Below are 19,620 nucleotides of genomic sequence, written 5' to 3'. Positions count from 1 at the left end.
ACTCAACCTGTAATTTGTTCTTTTTGGGTACAGTACATTGGTTATGAAAAAGTTTGCCACCCACATTGATACATTTTGTTGCTTTACCTTGTGCCTTAAGTGGGTAAATAACCCTTTTAAGCTGATATGGTAGTATCATAATAATAGGAATTTGATGTAAATAATTGAGAAATTCTCTTCCCATCCTCTCCTTAAAAAAGTATGTGTTTAATCTTGCAGGCTGTAGAAAATCTCTGTTCTTACAAGATTTCTGCAAACTTGTACAAACAACTGAGACAGATTTGTGAAGATCACATCAAAGCACAGATTCATCAGTTCAGAGAATATCCTTCTAAAAACAAAAAATTTTGTATTTTTAATCTTCTCCTTTCTCGCTATCCCTCACTGTTTAACCTGGCTTGAAGTGGAATGCCTGTGTTTTGTTATTTTTTTGTTCTTTTTTTCCTAGAAAAAAGAAACAAATTTTTTACTTTTCAGCCTTAATTGGGGTCCAGATCTACATGTGGTATACATGTAAATAAGATGTCTTTATGTTTTTACACTTTTTGTCTGGAAAATTTGAGGAAAAATAATCTTCTAAGGGAAATCATAAACCGAAAATATGACATTCAGTTATATCTAAGACTTGTTTTTAAAGGTGTTTCTTTTTTTTTTTTAACATCCTAAAGCTGTTTCTTAGTAGGATCTAAATTTTTTTTTACAGTTTAAGAAATAGCATTTTGTTCTGTGGTTGCCATTTAGTTTCATTTAGTATATAAGATATTTCATATTTAAGACACCTGTTCTATCGTATATATTACTTGTACTAAGCACTTTAAAATATCTTTAACAAATATCTCATGGATTCATTGGATAGTGTTCTTTTTCTAAAGAAGATTGATAGATGCTGGCAAAACCATTGCAGGCAAATGGTAAGCTGGAAAAAGTACTACATTTCAGCTAAACATGGTAGTTAAAAAACAGATTTCTTCAATACAGGCAATGTTAGTTTTAAAAGCTTTGCAATAGGTAGACTGCCTCAATATCTGTTCTTTTTCTAAATTGGAAACTAATTTTGGTTGCATTTTCTATTTTAAAACTGCAAGTTACAGGTAAACTAGCATTTTAGAATGATTTGCGCCTTAGGATCATTTTTATTTTTGTCACACTTACAAAAAGTACGTATCTCATTAAAAAGTTACCTTTTGTCTGTCAGTCTTGATGGTTTTCCCGTCCACTATTTGATTACCTCTAAAGGTACCTGATCATCCTATATTATAATTCATTCACATAACAACCTTCTCTATTCTCCCTAGTCTGGTATTAGTTTATACTTTATACTCTGCAAATTAAAATCTTAAAATCCACCCCCCCCAAAAAACTCCCCACACTTGTACAATTTAAAGCAGCTTTACCCCCCTAGCGCTGTTGCTAAGGAAGAATTGTATGAGTCTCCCCTTGATTCCCTGTTTTTATTTTCAATTACTCCTAAGTAGCAAAGAAGTCAGAGGACCATTTTAAGTGTCTTTTTTCTCGAAACCACAGCAAGGATTAAGACAATAGAATAATGAAAATGATATGGGCATATTCTCAGGTAGATGTGTTTATCTGCATGTTTGATCCTAGTCATCTAATATATATATACAAATGAACCCTTCAGTTTCATTCTTATTGAGAGCAAATATTTCAGCTTTACAAAATATAAAAATTATTTGTTTTTTTTTTTCCATTGGCAGATCATGATCAGGAGCATTTTTTTGTTTCTGGATAGAACTTACGTTCTTCAGAATTCAATGCTACCGTCCATTTGGTAAGGATGCCAGAAAAGCATTATGAAAAGATTTGTTACAAATCATAGTCAAATCTCAATTTCACTAATGAAAGAGTGTGAGCAATACTGTGAATATTCTCCTAAAAATTCACATTTGGCTTCTACATTTTTATTCATAACAGTTTTACCTTCTTCTTAATGATATGTTGCTTATGCTAATATTGAAGGTAGTTAACATTCCCTGAGCATATATTAATTTAGGAGAAAGTTTTTGTTAGCCAAGGACTTTAAAGTTTGCTCTGGAATATCTATGAGTGAATCATTTTGCTGCTGATTATCAAGAGTTCACTCATTTTCTTTTAGCACTATTATGGAAAAGTCCATCTATACATGAAAATAGAATAGTGTAATGCACTTTTCCCCCTACCATGTGCCTAGCATCTGCCTACAGCAATGATCAGAGTTTACTGATTTTTGAGTACTGAAACCACTTGATAAATGATCAAGTAAATCTTCAATACCAGTGCAGTGAAAACCATTTTATGTCTTCAAACTAATTTTATCTCTTGATTTGACCAAGGAAGAAATCCACCAGAGGAAATAATACAACTAAATTTAGTTATGGAGGAAGACAATAATGTAGCTTCAGTTCTCATTAAAGACAAAATGAGTTTCCTGTATGCTTTAATCTAATAATGTTATTCAAAATTAAATATGTTGGATTTTATCCTTTTTACAATTGCTGCTTCAAAGCGTGGAGTCCTAATTAATATGTGGTAAGAAATTAAGCAAGTCTCTTTAGTAGTAGTAGTATTGTCAATTAATTTAGGTAATATATGTTTTTCATTTTAGGGACATGGGACTGGAGTTATTTAGGGCTCATATCATAAGTGATCAGAAAGTTCAGAATAAGACAATTGATGGCATTCTTCTCTTGATTGAGAGGGAAAGAAACGGTGAAGCAATTGATAGAAGTTTACTCCGAAGCCTTTTAAGTATGCTCTCTGATTTGCAAGTAAGTTAACCACTTCACTTACTACAAAGCTGATTGCTGTCCCTATTTCGATGTTTAAAAACCATATTCATAGTGCTGTTCACATAGAGGACATTCAGTAAATATTTATTGAATAAATGAACTCCTTTTGTTCCCGCCTCCCAGATTTATCAAGATTCTTTCGAACAACGATTTTTGGAAGAAACTAACCGGCTCTACGCAGCTGAAGGTCAAAAATTAATGCAAGAAAGAGAGGTATTTAAAAATCATGATTAATAAATCCTCTGTCTCTCACAGTAGATCTTACCTGAGAGAATATAAACTTCCCTTTACATTTATCTTACCAACATTGTGATACTCTTCTCTCACTTAGGTGCTCCTTTTTTTTTCTCTTCTTAAAGGCCAGAATCCTGGGTCATAAACTCTACCTATAATTTTACATATGATTCTACCCTGTCACATTTGACAGGGCTGCTCCCAGGATCTTTTGGACTTGACATTTTCTGAGTGATTTGTGGGGAGGAAAACAATTAATGTAAAACACTGTCTTTGTAGGTTCCTGAATATCTTCATCATGTTAACAAACGTCTAGAAGAAGAGGCAGACAGACTTATTACTTACTTAGATCAGACCACCCAGTAAGTATTACATGCTTGGCCTGATAGTCTTAAAACTGTCGTCAAATCACGTAAGGCACTTTAGGCATCCTAAACATGTTAGTAACTATTTGTGGGTGTGATTTGAGGTTTTAACAATTGTTTTCATAATGCAAACTTCAAGTTGTTATTTCCCCCAGTGGATTAGACTTAATCAAGGACTTGATTATTGGTTGTGTGTATGTTTAGGATGTAATTAAAAATAGTATTAGAGGCTGGCGTGGTCTTTGAAATCTTCAGGTTGATTCAAATTCAGTGGATTTTCATAGGAGAAACTTTCCATGCTTCCTAAATATTACCAACCAAGGGGTTTCTGTAAGCGTAGATAATTTCTTTACCTTCCTAATAAAAGTAGAAAAACTTGGAAAAGGCTAGCCACAGCAACACCATGGAGATAATTTATTTTGTGATGTAAATCAAATTCCGAAATATGCAGGATTTCCTTCTTCTGGACATAAAGTAGAGAACTCTGAGCACCAATAATTTATACATAGGATAGGAATATTGAAAGTAACATAACATTAGCTGTTTGATTTTTTTTTCCCTTAGGAGAGGCTTTACATTTTCAGGAAAGTCAAATGTCAGTAATCCTAAACTTTTTTTCCTTGTAGGAAGTCATTAATTGCTACTGTAGAAAAACAACTTCTAGGTGAACACTTAACAGCAATTCTTCAGAAAGGTAACTGGCAATTTATAAATAAGAGATTACTTTTAAAATGGTAGTGGCAAACAAGTAGAGAATTTTTAAAAATATTGCCATTTTAAAAGCTTGATAATCCTAGCACTCTTGGAGGCCAAAGTGGGAGGATTGCTTGAGGTCAGGAGTTCGAGACCAGCCTGAGCAAGAGTGAGATCCTGTCTCTACTAAAAATAGAAAAATTAGCTGGGCATGGTGGCATGTGCCTATTGTCCCAGCTACCCGGGGGACTGAGGCAGGAGGATCGCTTGAGCCCAGGAGTTTGAGGTTCCTGTGAGCTAGGCTGACAACACAGCACTCTAGTCCGGGTGACAGAATGAAACTCTGTCTCAAAAAAATGATAAAAAAAAAAACTTGATAGCGTGTAGCTACATTTCTGAGCATAGGCACAATCCTTTTCACCTATTCATCACAGTAAACTTTCTGGAGGTGCTGATTTCCTTAAATGAGTGTGAGAGGAACTGGAAGAGAGGAATCTACCAATACCAATAAAGAAACAGTTGTTGGCGCACACCTATAGTCCCAGCTACTCAGAAGGCTGAGGCGGGAGGATTGCTTGAGCCCAGGAGTTTGAGGCCAGCCTGGACAACTTAGTGAGACTTCGTCTCTTAAAAAAAAGAAGCAGTGGGAATGTGGGAAATTCTTCACTTAATAAGTAAGACTACAGTAAGAAAAAGCATTCTTTTTCCACTGAGGTGGGTTTTTTTGGTTATTCATAATATGTAAAGCCAAGCACTTCTACTAATTCCAAGTGGGGATCTTAGAGTATACCCTGAATTTTACTTTGACAGTGCTATAAGTAGGCAAAAGTCTTACCTTTCTTTCCAACAATCTTTTCTTTTGTATAAAATGGATATATTTAGAACATTAATGCAGTTACACTGTTATTTCATTCAGAAAATCAAATACACTAGAACCCCAGTTAAACTTGACCTATTTATTCATGGCTTTTGATATATCACAGGCCATATCCAATATTCTGAAATATACCTATATACACTAATGCCAGATCCAGATATAATATGGCGAGTATATATATGAGGTATTTATAATGTATGTTTTTGTAAACCAGTTTTTATAAATTGATTTATGCAGTCTGGTCTGTCATGCTAAATGACACAAACCATTATATATAGTCAACTATTTCTATAGCGACTAAAGTAGCTATATTTAGTTTTTACCCAGATAGGTAATTGTCTATTTGGTTTTAATTTAGAAGAAATCTTACATTACAACTCACATACAGACTAGTCATAGTTCAGACCAATGTTACAGTAATAATTTTAACTTAAATTTCATTAAAATATCTGAAAATTTTGTTCACTTTTTTGTTTACCATATTTTAATGCCAAAATGTTTTAAAATTCAGGTTTAAATAACCTCCTTGATGAAAACCGAATTCAAGATTTGTCTCTCCTGTATCAGCTCTTCAGTAGAGTTCGAGGTGGAGTTCAGGTTCTCTTGCAACAGTGGATTGAATACATCAAGGTATTAACAATTTACATGTGATTTTTCTCTCTCGTGGCTTATAATCTACACACCAGGAGTGCATATTGGCAAGCATTTCTTAATTGTTTGATCTGATTTCTTTTAAGTAGGGGAATTTTGATTTTTTTTTTTTTTAAGTAAGGGAAATTTTGAAAATAGTCAACCTGAGAATGATAGCTCTGCGGCAAATCAGCAATAAAATCTGATTAATCTCTGACATGGTTTCTAGCTCCAATACTTAAAGCAGTGAATGTGGGAAAGGGAAGACTTACAATATTGTGTACCCAGTGATCATTCCTAATTATTTTTGTGATTATGGATAAATGGTAGCAGGCTGCATATTTTATCACTTCATTTTTTTTCCTTACTTCCAAACAACTTTAATTTTTTAAGATCTTTAAATATATGTGCTAACTCAAAATATGATTTGGGGATTTTCATTGCAGATAATTCAATTCCAGTAAAAAGTGGCAATTTTTGTTTTTAGGGATTTGGCAGCACTATTGTAATTAATCCTGAAAAAGATAAAACCATGGTTCAAGAATTGCTGGATTTTAAAGATAAAGTTGACCATATAATTGATATCTGCTTTCTGAAGAATGAAAAATTTATCAACGCCATGAAAGAAGCATTTGAAACATTTATTAACAAAAGACCAAATAAACCTGCTGAACTTATAGGTATTTTTCCAGTCTTTTTTCCAGTTATTTAAATTCTTTTAGTCATAGGATCTCAATCTGAATTTGTGACAAGGTTGTAGTATACTGAAACCTCATTTGGGGTTACTTAGCTGGTACTACTAAGTTTGAAAAGTGTTTCTAAGAACCTGGATATAAGGCATAAAGCCCTTCAAGCTAAAGAACATCTCAAAGCCCTCATGTCAAACAGGATGTGCTTTCTTCATAAGACAGTACATTGGACCCTATGTTGGACCCTATGTACTTTTATTCATAATAAGCTTGATTATCTGTTTTCCAAGCCTACAGTGATTTAGAGATGGGGCAGGGTGCTATTTGTAGAGGCCTGCACTTAGAGCTGCACAAAAGGGCAGTATGAAATTATAGTTGCCAGTGAGAAAGGAGAAAGTCCAGGGCAAAAAGAAACCTGATAACCCGGGCCCATTTAGTGTAAAGATGTGGTATATACTGCAGTGCTTCTCAGGTTTTCCCACCCAAGTACCTCTTAATGTTAGAGGATGGGGTACCCTGAGAAGGTCTAGGGTCCTCTGCCAAAAGGATGAAATTTTGTTGAAGTCTTTCTTTTTATCCATAAACATTTAACACATTGTACTTTCTACTCTGTAATGTGTCTGGTTTATTTTAATAGCAAAGTAATGTTCAAGATTGCTTACCATCAGTATAAAATGGACACTTCAAAAGATGCTTCATGTCTTTCAGTGGTTTTGATTACCCCTGCACAGGGCTACATGCAGCCTCCCCTAAGGGGTGTCTATATCCCATTTTAATGAACATCAGTGTAGTGGAAAGTACATTTGATTTAGAGTCAGAAGACTTATGTTTGAGTTCAGGCTATGATGTTAGCTCTGTGGCATTAAACAAGACACTTGGTGTCCCTAACTTTGGAGACTTTAAAATAATGCATATATATCTCTGAAGCGTTGAAAAACTCAGTATATCATACTGGTCTTTGGGTATGTATAGTGCCTAGTACCTCATAGATACCTGTGGTCATTAACAAATTTTCTCCCCCATTTTAGCTAAGTATGTAGATTCAAAGCTTCGTGCAGGCAACAAAGAAGCTACAGATGAAGAACTTGAGAAAATGTTGGATAAAATTATGATCATATTTAGATTTATCTATGGTAAGTATTACCGTTTTAATATTTTTCTTTTAAAACAAAGCATTCAACAGAGAAGCTAGCAAGTATATTCAACCTAGAGGGCATATTTATTTGGGAGTTAGAGATTTAAAATTGTATCTTATTCCTCACATTTAATTCATAGGGGATACTCGAGGAATGTTATTTAATTGCCTTGTGCTTTGACTTTTCCACTATTAAGAGCTTTAATTTTTGCTACTTGTTTTAATGTCTCAAATATTGGTGCCAAAGCTACTAGTTGACTAAAGCTTTTCTTAAGAAAAGTTAATGCAGTCTTAATTTTTTTTTTTTTTACAATAAAGATCTTTCGAAATGTCTGGCACAAAAAAAAAAATGGACCTCTAATGTTTCTTGCATTTAACAAACTTGGATAAAATGTGTAAAGTAACTTTGAAGCAATGGCGTGATTTATTAAGCACTTTAATGTAGTTTGTCAGAACTTTTTATTGGAATATTATGAGTGTCACATTTTTTATTTAACATAGGCAAGGATGTTTTTGAGGCCTTCTATAAGAAAGATTTAGCCAAGCGCTTGTTAGTTGGGAAGAGTGCATCTGTAGATGCTGAAAAATCAATGCTGTCCAAACTCAAACATGGTATGTTTGTCATTCTTTCTGTTCCTTTTCTTTGATTTCTGAGGGAAAATGTTAGCTTAATTTTTACTTTCAAATGATTTCCTCTTTTATCAATCATGTGTATGTACATAGGATGAAAACATAAAATTGAAACACTCATGTGGTTTCCAGCCTATTGTACATGTCCAGAGCTGTTGCAGTTTTTTTTAAAAAAATAAAGCGCTGTTCATGTTTTTATTATTTGTATAAAAATTTCCCATTTATCTTATGCCTAAATAGTAGATAAGGTTACTACAGGATTAAAGAGTTTGACTCTGAATTAGTGGGGCATATACTTTGGGGTAAGGATTTCTTTTTATTTTTATGAATAGTTACAGATCATATTTCATGCTAAAGTAAGTTTTATATTTCATGTTTTCCATTTTAAATTCTATGTTTTTACCACCTTAAAATATTATAAATGTACAAACATCTTTAATAGAATGCGGAGCTGCTTTCACCAGCAAACTTGAAGGAATGTTTAAAGACATGGAACTTTCTAAAGACATCATGATTCAGTTCAAACAGGTAAAAGTGAGTTAAACTCTTACTTAATTCCTCGAACTTAGTCATCTATAGTTAACTCCTTGCTGTGGTTTGTGCTGAAGAGGATAAATAGAAACTCGTTTGTTGTAAGTACTTCATAGCAACTCAGATGGTGTTCACGGTACAGGAAAAAAATTAATGAAATGTAAGTATATTTCACCTACTTTAGGATTTTTTAATAAACACCCAAAATAACACAAACAGAAATAAAATGTATTGAACTGAAGTCGGCACAAGAAGAGCTGTAGCTAGATAGTGGGTACAGGACTTTCCCCAACATCTAATCACTTGGTGATTCGCACGTTCAGAGACTGTGAGGGGGAGGGAGGAGAGATGATAAAGTGTTTGTATAAAGCCTTAGGGAACATTGGCGATGAAAATTTAGATCCATAGTTTGGAAGATGTAGGTAGAAAGTAGTTTTAAAATATTTGAGCACATAGGTGACAGTGATAGCAAATTAAATTTTCCTTTCTTAGGGTTTTAGTAGTGACGTCTTTACCACTATATTGCTAAGGTGGGAAATGAAAGTGAAAGACTCAGGAAAAGATTAGGGTCGGTAGGATCATGGATCCTATAGTAGGTAAAGAATAGAGTTTACCTGCTTTGCCCTTCCCCCCTTCTTCTTCCTTCCCTACTTCAGGTCACCCCCTGCAAACAGGCAGTGGAGCAAGTGAAAAACTGGAGACTTGGGCTGGCTGGTGGGGTGAGGAATGGGGTTGCTACAAGGTGTTAAAGCCAAATAGGGGTCTCCAAAGGTGAGGACTGCAGGTGGTATTGGGGAAAAGAATGGAGAAGAGATCCTGAAACAGCTTAGCTGTATGTGAGAAATTATTTAACTTCATAATGCCTATAATGAGGTCATGTGATCCTTGTGTGCAATTGTATCATAATGTTAAGCTATGCACTTTCATATAATGCATTTTGTGTAGGCTTCATTTAAAATCCTCTAAATGGTTGCCTTTTATCTTAAAGGATGGTCACCATTTGCATGCAGTTGTATAATGGGTAACTTTTAAAATGGGTTTATTATGACATGAAATATGTGCCGTTTTAGTTTAAGATCTCAGCGTATGTATTGGTTTTCTTACAGTATATGCAGAATCAGAATGTACCTGGGAATATTGAATTAACTGTGAATATCCTGACAATGGGTTATTGGCCAACGTATGTGCCTATGGAAGTCCATTTACCACCAGAGGTAAGACTTACTATTTAGGACCTGAGTTACAGGCATAGAAATCATGGCATTTCTATTTTAGTTGTCATTTAAAAATAGATACCTTTTAAAAACTTATGTTGGTAAACACACCTACACCAAATGCCAACTATTTTAATATTTTACTCTTGTACTTATATTCCCAAGTCCAGTTTAGTACATAGTTAATAATGCCAAGTTTCTGGGTTCAGGGTCAGTTTTCCTGACTGCTCTTTCATCTCCCCGGATTATACCTCTCTGACTAGCTATTAAAAATTATTGCCCATATTTTATCCAGAAGTGGGATAGATGAATGATGGGTGCTTGATTAAATCCGTTCTAACGCCTGGGGAAATATCTAGCTCACGACTAACTGGTGCCTAGAAAAGGGGTTAAGGCTAGAGAGATAGATACTGAGAATCCTCCATGGAGACGATCATGGAAACGCAGGGAGTAGATCTCCTTCAATAAGAGGGAGAATATAGAGAAGAGGAAGAAGAAAGGGCAGGGGGCCAAACTTTAGAAAAGGCTCACATTGGGCAGATGATAGGAAGAGGAACCTACGAAGGAAACCAATGCAGAAGCAGCAGTGAGATGAAAGAGCCAGCATAGTACAGAGGCACAAAAGCCACCGGATGTGACTATTTCAAAAGAGGGGATGATTAAATGAGGCAGAGTATAAAGACTGATAAATGCCATTAGATTTGGTGGTTGGGAGATAATTATTTTACATCAAAGTGATCGATTGACCCGTTGAATATAGTCTTAAAAACTTCCAGAAAGTATTACACATAAGTATAAAGAGTGGTGAATATGATATTGAATGCAGAGGTTAATTAAAGCCTTATTTTATTTACTTTAGATGGTAAAACTTCAGGAGATTTTCAAGACATTTTACCTAGGCAAGCACAGTGGCAGGAAACTTCAATGGCAATCAACCCTAGGACACTGTGTACTAAAAGCAGAATTTAAAGAGGTAAGTGGATGTTCCCAAAACTTTCGGTTTTCATCCTCTTTATCTTTAATATTGAGGTCATCCCTCTTAACTTGAAGGTTTAAGCCGTTTTATAAATGTATCCTAGGTATCTGCACAACAACGCTGATAGCTTGTCCCAACTTTTGTGTATATTTTTAAGATTTGGCCCTCCTGCGAAACCAAAAGCAATAAAGTTTTCCTCTACTCTTTCCTCACCTGTGGATGCAGAATTCACATTGCCACGTGTTGACAGAAATGTTGTTGCTGGCAGCTAGAGAATAGAGTGGGAGTTAAGGGGAACAGTTCCCATATCTAATTTCAAGAAACTCCTGTAGCTTTTCATGACTAATCTGAATCAAATAAGTTGAAAATGCATTTAAAATAGTGATTTCTTGGTGCTTGTGATGAATATCTGTAATGACACATAGGGCTGAGTTATTAATTTTCATTACTTTGTTGTTTTAATTATAAGGCTTAAAAAAGACCTGTTAAAAGGTCAACTAATCTTTCCCCCATTCTAGGTAGGATCATACCTAAACCCTACACCAAACATACAGTGTTACTACCTCAGGTGGCTTTTCTGGATAATGTTAATCCATGTTTATAAATCTACTAATCGAAAAATGCTTTTCCTATGAGAGATTCGTTATTTGATTAATTTTTCATGTGTTTTTTCAAAAAAATGATGGCTAAACACTGCTGTTTCTCCAACAGGGTAAAAAAGAACTCCAGGTCTCTCTTTTTCAAACACTGGTGCTGCTAATGTTTAATGAGGGAGAAGAGTTCAGTCTAGAAGAGATCAAGCAGGCTACTGGAATAGGTTTGTGTCGAAGCATTATTGTGTCCACTGTGTGTACACCACCATGTTAAGAGCTCTGGGGGATACAAAGGGATCCAAGCACTCTCACCTCAGCACTCTTAATATAACCATGGCGAAAGGGGAAACTGACACTTGAAATAATTTCAGAACCAATAAATACCAGTTTGTGGTGCTGACTAGAAGTGTCTTAGGAGTTAGGCAAAGCAAGAAATCACTGTGGACTGGCACAATTGGAAAAGCCCTCATGAAGGAAGTGGGACTTGAGATGGGCCACCAAGTTTTGGTCAGGGAGAAGGCATATGCAGCAAGGGGAAATATTGCGAGAAAACGCTTGGAGGTACGAATGGGCAGCATGGTCAGGAATCATGAATAGCTTAATTGTAGCATGGAATAAAGAGCTACAAAATTAGATAGGTAAGATGGATAGGGCTGGATCATGGAGAGCCTGATAAATCTAGCAAATGAAACCTACATTGTAGGATCTCAGATGTCGACATAATGGAAATAATTGGACAACTTACCTGAAATCAGAATACAAGGCAATTTGAAGGATGAAGAGATCCCAGTTCTGAAGCTATTGGGATAATTCAGGCATAAAGTGATAAGGGGGTTAGACTAGAATGAGGCCATGAGAATGGAGAGGAGGCATTTCTAAGGAAGCAAGTATTAGATACTGCATGGAGGCTGGAGGAGAAGGAAGAGTAAAAAGATGATTTCCAGGGTTTCTCACCAGACTAGGTTGGTAGTATCACCACTAACAATTGGAAAGAGGACATAGTTGTATGGGGAAGATGATGAATACAATTTTGGACATAAGTAGAGTTGATGATAGTAGAACAGCTAGGGGGAGGTGTCCTTTAAATGTGGGACTGGAGAGAAATGTCATTTCAGAAGATTTGGTAATTATCCACATGAAGTAATAATTGACATCTTTAGAAGATGACTAGGAAAAAAGCCATTGGATAGAACAAAGAAGAAGTTGTTGGTGACCTTGGGGGAAAAAGAAACAATTTTAATAGAGGGATAGGGTAGAAGCTAGATTGAGGTTCAATGTACTAGTTCATGCTGATAAACTGATAACTAAACCTCTGTTTGTTCTTCAGAGGATGGAGAGTTAAGGAGGACACTACAGTCATTAGCCTGTGGCAAAGCTAGAGTTCTGGCGAAAAATCCAAAGGGCAAAGATATCGAAGATGGTGACAAGTTCATTTGTAATGATGATTTCAAACACAAACTTTTCAGGATAAAGATCAATCAAATCCAGATGAAAGAAACGGTATTTCTTTTACTTTCTCCTAGTCCTAATGCACCAGAATTATGTATGTTCGTAATAGAAATGTATAAAGAAGATTTTATACCCGTAATATTACCACTACCATTAACATTTTCTGTGCCTTTATCTAACTTATTTCAGTATTTGATTTGGGGTTTTGGGGGGGTTGCACATGATTAGGTTGATATTCAACATAGTTTTATATCCTTATTTTTTCATTTAATATTCAATCCTCAGAACTTTTCCATGCCATTAAATATTAATAACGTCAAAAATGGCAAATGGCTACATAATATTCTTTTACATGGTTGTTATAATTTATTCAACAGCTGTTCATTGTTGGGCAGTTACATTCATGACTTTCTAGTATTGTAAATAAAACTGCAAGAAACATCTTCATGCCTAAATCTTAATCTCTCTGATCCTTCCCTTATGATAAATTCATGGAAGTAGGTTTTTTAGGTCAAAGGCTATGAAAATTTTAAGAGTCTTAGTACATAATGCTGTACTGTGTTCCAGAAAGGCTGGACCAATTTATATTCTGGCCCACAGCATATGAGTGCCTATTTTACTATGCTCTCACCGGCACTAATGATTATATTTTCTTTTAAAAAAGACTTGCTTGGTGAAAAATCCAAATGATTATTTAGTATTTCTTTGATTAACAGGGTAAATATTTTGTCTTTGCCATTTGAATTTGTAAGAGACTTTTATTAAGGAAACCAACTATAGCATCCTGAAACCAGTTGGTTTCAGTTCCAGTAAGATTTAATGCGATACTTGAGAAAGTTTTTATGTGGGACAAGGGTCAGTATCTTCAAACAAATTCCTATCTTTTTCCCATACACATCAAAGGCATGATATTCCCTTAAAAGATTACTATGTTCTTTTAAAACATTTATGCCATTCCAGAAAGAAACTGCTACACAAAGCCCAAACTGTTCTTTTGGGTTAGTTACTAAAAGATTAACATTTTTTGCTTCAGCTTCAAGATTGGAGAGCTAACTCCTAAAAACCTAAATTTCTGTAGGTTTTGAAGGAACGTAAGTACTAACTATGCATTTCTGGTTTATATATTACAAAATAAAAATTAATTTTCAAAGAGTTTGACTCTAGTTTGCTTAGCTAGTTAGTACCATGCTTTGAGTCAGAGTCAGTCACTTTATAGATAAGCTATTGTCATACAGAAATCTGGTTTCTTTGAGTCAGAGTCAATCACTTTATAGATAAGCTATTGTCATACTTAGATACTAAGGACAGGGTAAAAAAAGAAAAAAAGAACATGGTAAATTCCACATCAACCATCTCTACTTCCAGAAAGTCAGTTAAAGATGGTGTTTTTCTGTTTACTGATATTTTCATTACTTCATTGCTACAGAGCAGTGTAATTAGAACAGAAAGGAGTTATATTTGTAGGATTTTTTTCTGTCATTTTCTGTGTTTATAAGGTCCCATTTATGTAATTCAGTACTTTTAAAGCAATAATATTGTCATGTCCCTAGAGTGTACAATTTGTGTAAAAATAGTCAAGTTGCATTTCTGGTACAGTTCTTAAATGTAAAACTTTTTTGTTAGGTTGAGGAACAAGCAAGCACTACAGAAAGAGTATTTCAAGACAGACAGTATCAAATTGATGCTGCAATTGTTCGAATTATGAAGATGAGAAAGACACTTAGCCACAATCTCCTTGTTTCAGAAGTGTACAACCAACTAAAATTTCCAGTAAAGGTAGGTACTTCTGTGTTTTCATATTGGGCTTGTTATAAATAAAAGAGAATACATTAGATTACCAGACACAAATCTTACAAACATAGTTTAAATCCTCAAGACCATTTTTAGAGAGAAAAAAGTTTTAATTTCCTGTGATTGTGCATATGATTCTATATATAAAAAAAAACTTTGTTGGCATTTGTGAGTAGCTGCAACAAAAGGGGAAAACAATGTATAAAAGCTCTTACAACTGAAAGTTTAACTGCTAAATGTGTCCTTGAAATTTTCAAGTTCATTCACTGTATTTTTTTTTTTTTTTTTTTTTTGAGACAGAGTCTTACTCTGTTGCCCGGACTAGAGTGCCGTGGCGTCAGCCTAGCTCACAGCAACCTCAAACTCCTGGGCTGAAGCCATCCTTCTGCCTCAGCCTCCTGAGTAGCTGGGACCACAGGCATGCACCACCATGCCCAGCTAATTTTTTATGTATATATTTTTAGTTGTCCAGCTAATTTCTTTCTATTTTTTTAGTAGAGACAGGGTCTCGCTCTTGCTCAGGCTGATCTCGAACTCCTGAGCTCAGAGGATCCTCCCGCCTCAGCCTCCCAGAGTGCTAGGATTACAGGCGTAAGCCACCACACCCAGCCCCATTCGCTGTATTTCTTTTGAGCTTCTTTGTTGTATTTACTTCTTTTCACCTTGAAATACCATGGTATTTGACAGATTTGGTTATTTTAGATTGAGTTGAATCTTCTGTTTGGTTTCCTTATACAAGTGTCTGTTAAAAAACTATATACAGATAACTGGTCATCATTAAAGCATCTTTTTGAAAAGTTCTTTGATAGTTCTGATAAACTGAAATTGGTCATTAAATGGAAGTGTTCCAGTGTAAATGCCCAATATTAAAGACACTTAAGACAATGTAATGTTGTACTGGACTATTTTCCAAGTTTTAGGAGATACCCAAACCCTCGTGAGGATAAATACTCAGTACAGTTTGGATAAACTCCTGGCTGTTAGGGTTCTTACGAACTTTGGACTTTGGTAAATTACTTCACCTTGCTTAGCTTGTTTCCGTTTTTGTAAAATGAAGATAATAGTACTTGTAGGGTTATTGAAAGGCTTAACTGAGATCGTGAATGTAAAAACTTAGCACTGGATCTGGCATATAATAAGCACTCAATAGGTATTAGTTGTAAGAAGGTAAGATTTTTTTGCTACTCCAGACCTACTACTGCCTCCTCATTACCATGCTCTCACTCTCATGCTCTGCCTAACAATCATTTCTCCTCCAGCCAGAGAGATCACTGGTGCTAGGGAAGTTAGGGGATCACTGTAATAAATATTGTGTTCTAGGTCTTTTACCATAATTAAGAGAAAGTCATTTGATTTTCAAACCTTGGGATTACTGGATAAAATTGTGGCTGAAATTTTGGCTGCTTCATCAAACTACTTTTTTTTTTCTCCCTTTTTGATCAAGTGGTCATTTTACATATTCTGGAAAACTTCCTATTAGCAAACAAGATTATATTCTTTTTATAGGCTGGACACACAAGACATACAGTGGAATTTTGTCATCCAAGAGCTTAGAATGACAATCATGAAGACAAGCTACGAGTTTTCTTGATGATTTATCACTTAAAGTAGATAACAGTTAAATCTTAGATTAAACCCAAAATATGAAGATCTAAATTGTGAGATGATACATCATTTAGCAAGCCATTTGTGTAGTATTCTTTTAAATAGTGATTCCTCAATACATTTTTAAATTTAATTTATAAAAATGAAACCACCTAGCTTTTGCCCAAAGTAAAGATGTTCTTATCTTCTCAAACTGTCTTGGCAAAACTAAATAACATTCTGTTTTGCTAAACTATAATGCGTTTCTCAAGTGAAGGTATGATAAATGTAGTCTTTTGTATTTAACCATGCTGAGGGTAGCTGCTTCTTGGAAGACCTCTTTAAAATAGAAAAGTAATAGAAAGTATTGCATAACAATTTGGCAAGGGTATGACAGTATAACATATGTATAGTGTATCGTACAGGTTGGACATCCCTAATCTGAAAATCTAAAATGCTCCAGAATTTGAAACTTTTTGAGTGACAACATGATGCCACAAGTGGAAAATTCCACACCTGACCTCACGTGATGGGTTATAGTCAAAACTTTGTTTCACACACCAAAGGTATAAAATTACCTTCAGGCTATGTGTATAAGTTGTATATGAAACATAAATGAATTTCATGTTTAGACTTGGGTCCCATCCCCAAGATATCTCTTTATGTCTATGCAAATATTCCAAAATCTGAAAAAAATCCAAAGTCCAAAACACTTCTGGTCCCAAGCATTTTCAGATAAGGTACTGTCAACCTGTATAAAAACATTTCTTAACATGGTTTATTTATTTTCATTATACTTGTCTCTAAAAAGTTAGTGAGATTTAAATAAATAAAAATTGAGAAAACCAGTGAGCCAAAACTTTTTTCTTTTTAATGGGGTGTTGGTTAGTGGGCCTAAGCCAACGACTATGAGCTTTGCATTGAAAATTTGCTTTCTCTTATAGCCTGCTGATCTTAAGAAGAGAATAGAATCCTTAATTGACCGGGACTACATGGAAAGAGATAAAGAAAATCCAAATCAGTACAACTATATTGCATAGAATGTTGGCCTTGGAGCATTTGGTGTCATATGCAGTAGCCAGTGGATAAACTAACCTGTTGATCTTATATTATTTGACTTCTTTTATACTACCGATGACCAAATGAAGCAGTGTAATTAATGGAAATAGTTGAGTGGACTTTTTCTCAGTGGTTAACATGCCCATTTTAAAGAGTAATACTTACCTTTAAGAAGAATGTTGTTGAACTCTTTGACTCTTTGCATGTTATTTAGTATGATGTGCAGAAAACACTTAAGAAAGTACCTGGTCTTCATGATTCTTCTTTGGAACTGGGGAAGAGGTCCCTATGGCTATTAAGGGGGGGGGTTCTTATACACCATTAATTATGAAGCAAAAGGTTTATTTGCTTAAAATGTCATTTAAAGATACTTAAACTGCATGCAAACTTTATTACTGTACAGAGTTCTGGATGTATTTATCAAATAGAAAAACCACCCTTGACTTGGTTGTTCACCTGTTTTGTGATTTCCCTTGAAAAGAAAAATAAGTTGTCATAGCTATTGATATTTTATTAGGTAATGTTCTGTTACACTGAAAGGGATTTTTTTTTAAAAAAAAAAAACTTATTTGGAAACAAGTTTTCAAGTAAGGGGATAGTTGCTTACATAATATCTTGTATATTCACATCCTAAAATTTTCCATTTATGAGTATGGGATGTGTGTATATGGCTTATCCCCTGAGTTTACTGTGCTGATTAACAAGTACTTATAAAAATAGCTAAAATAGAAAATTGCTAATTGTACTACAGGAACATAATAGGAGAGAAAAATCCAACTCTTTCTTTATATTAAAAATGAATACAATAAGAAAATTGCAAAAGAGACCAAAATCAACATGTTTTATAAGTCATTACAGGAACAAAAACTCACCAACCAGTTTTCAACATACTTTAGACTTTAAATGTTGTTTGGACAGTTTTGTCTTTAACTTGGACCAATTGTAGATTGTTACAGGCTTCCTAGGATTTAGCATTCCTATTTACCAAAGTTTTTTTGGAAGCATCCCAACTCTTTTTTGATAAATAAGCCTTTCCTCTCATCTTCATTTTAACTTCCTAAAACCCTAGACAAAAAGGTCTTCCCTCATGTTTCCCATACACCTCCTATTTGGGAATTTGAAATTCCATGTCATGCTGATCTTCTTTTCAAAATTGCTTGAAGTTCAGAGGTCCCTTAGCCACTGAACATCTACTTTTCAGGGGAGTCCCAGGATTGTTCATACATAGAAAATGACAAAAGTATTGTTTTCAAATTGATAATGTGAGTAAAAGGCTTCTCTTTACCATGAGTGGTATTTTGTTTTTATTTTGCTTCCTCATTTGTATTTCCTTGAAGTTTTGAAGGGAATTGATCATGGAGGAGAAGCAAAAACTTTTTTATTTTTAAAAATCAGAACTACCTTAATGCTTTTTGCAACAGCATACTTCCTTGCCTGTTAGAGCCATTGGGAAGAATATCTAGGTCCGAATCTCCAATTGTGGAGACTTTTGGCTCTTGTTTCTACTATTGATTGTTTTCTTATCAAAGACCTGTGGCCAGCTATTAAAAAAAGTTGCCTGTTTCTTTCTGATTGCATCAACTTGCACACTGTTGTATGACTATACGTGGTATTTAGAATTACTTCCTAATTCTTTTTTGAGCAGTCATTGCCCCTGTGTTTTCTCAGCTCCTCCCTGATTTCCTTACATGAGCCCATCTGACAAGGAAATTCAACTATTTTGTTTTCCCTCTCCATACTGGACCATCTACATCAGTGTTCTAACTCATCCCTGATGGTCTCTGATATATGTAGGCTATTACAAAAGACTCAATAGTTACTCTTAAGCAATTTTTAGGTAGAGTTGGTCCTGTTAGGAGGAGACTCTTGATGTCACCTTCGTTATCTTGAAAGTGGGTCCCCTCCCTGAGGCTCATAATTTTTTGAAAACTTGATTCTGTTTCAGCTGAAAAATTAGCAAGACTATTAAAAAACAAGTTGAGGGGAGCTGTTTGAGAAATTGAAAAGTAATTGCAAACTACATTGGATAATTGTGACTTTCAGTTCTGTATCAGTTGAATTTTTGTGCTCTTTTCCCTGTGTATGTGGTGGTTCTATTTTTCTCCAATAAAACTTTTATTTAAAAAAGGCTTCTGGAGAAGATCTTTAAAATTCAAATATTGTAAGAAAGTTATAAAACCATAGGACTTAAAATATTCCCAATGATTTATTTTAATGAATTCACATTTGTCAATTTTGTTATTTTTTTATATTCTTTTTATTTTTGGGGTGGTTTTGTCATAATGCTAGAGGAGTGTGGGGAAGGGTATGGCAAAAAGGGTAAAATTCCCAGGAATCCTCAAGGTGGGTAATTATTCTTAAATATCATTTTAGAAAAAGCAAGT

At 34.7% G+C, this 19,620-nt stretch overlaps 1 protein-coding gene across 1 annotated transcript; it reads left to right on the top strand.

The window, feature by feature from the left end:
* The first annotated feature begins 201 nt into the window (after nucleotides 1-201).
* CUL4B (cullin 4B) lies at nucleotides 202-19,363 on the top strand. The gene is made up of 18 exons (XM_012662860.1): nucleotides 202-323; nucleotides 842-911; nucleotides 1,716-1,789; nucleotides 2,603-2,765; nucleotides 2,910-2,999; nucleotides 3,300-3,382; nucleotides 4,012-4,079; nucleotides 5,467-5,585; nucleotides 6,073-6,265; nucleotides 7,303-7,407; nucleotides 7,911-8,021; nucleotides 8,482-8,567; nucleotides 9,677-9,784; nucleotides 10,644-10,757; nucleotides 11,472-11,577; nucleotides 12,681-12,853; nucleotides 14,426-14,578; nucleotides 17,122-19,363. Exons 1-18 carry the CDS (start codon nucleotides 202-204, stop codon nucleotides 17,215-17,217), a joined length of 2,034 nt encoding a protein of 677 aa, XP_012518314.1. The 3' UTR covers nucleotides 17,218-19,363.
* The last annotated feature ends 257 nt before the right edge of the window (nucleotides 19,364-19,620 follow it).

This window comes from Propithecus coquereli, unplaced genomic scaffold, assembly GCF_000956105.1.
Source record: "Propithecus coquereli isolate 6110/MARCELLA unplaced genomic scaffold, Pcoq_1.0 Scaffold786, whole genome shotgun sequence".
Lineage (NCBI taxonomy): Eukaryota > Metazoa > Chordata > Mammalia > Primates > Indriidae > Propithecus > Propithecus coquereli.
The sequence above is the reverse complement of the archived record's forward strand: the minus strand, read 5'-3'. Positions and strand labels throughout refer to the sequence as shown.

What these genes read in the sequence shown, in the direction of transcription:
- CUL4B (XM_012662860.1), top strand. Translation starts at nt 202, where the DNA reads ATGTGTTTAATCTTGCAGGCTGTAGAAAATCTCTGTTCTTACAAGATT. An exon ending in AACAGCAATTCTTCAGAAAG is followed by an intron (nt 4,080 to 5,466) that starts GTAACTGGCAAT and finishes TTTAAAATTCAG; the next exon opens with GTTTAAATAACCTCCTTGAT. An exon ending in AAATCCAGATGAAAGAAACG is followed by an intron (nt 12,854 to 14,425) that starts GTATTTCTTTTA and finishes CTTTTTTGTTAG; the next exon opens with GTTGAGGAACAAGCAAGCAC.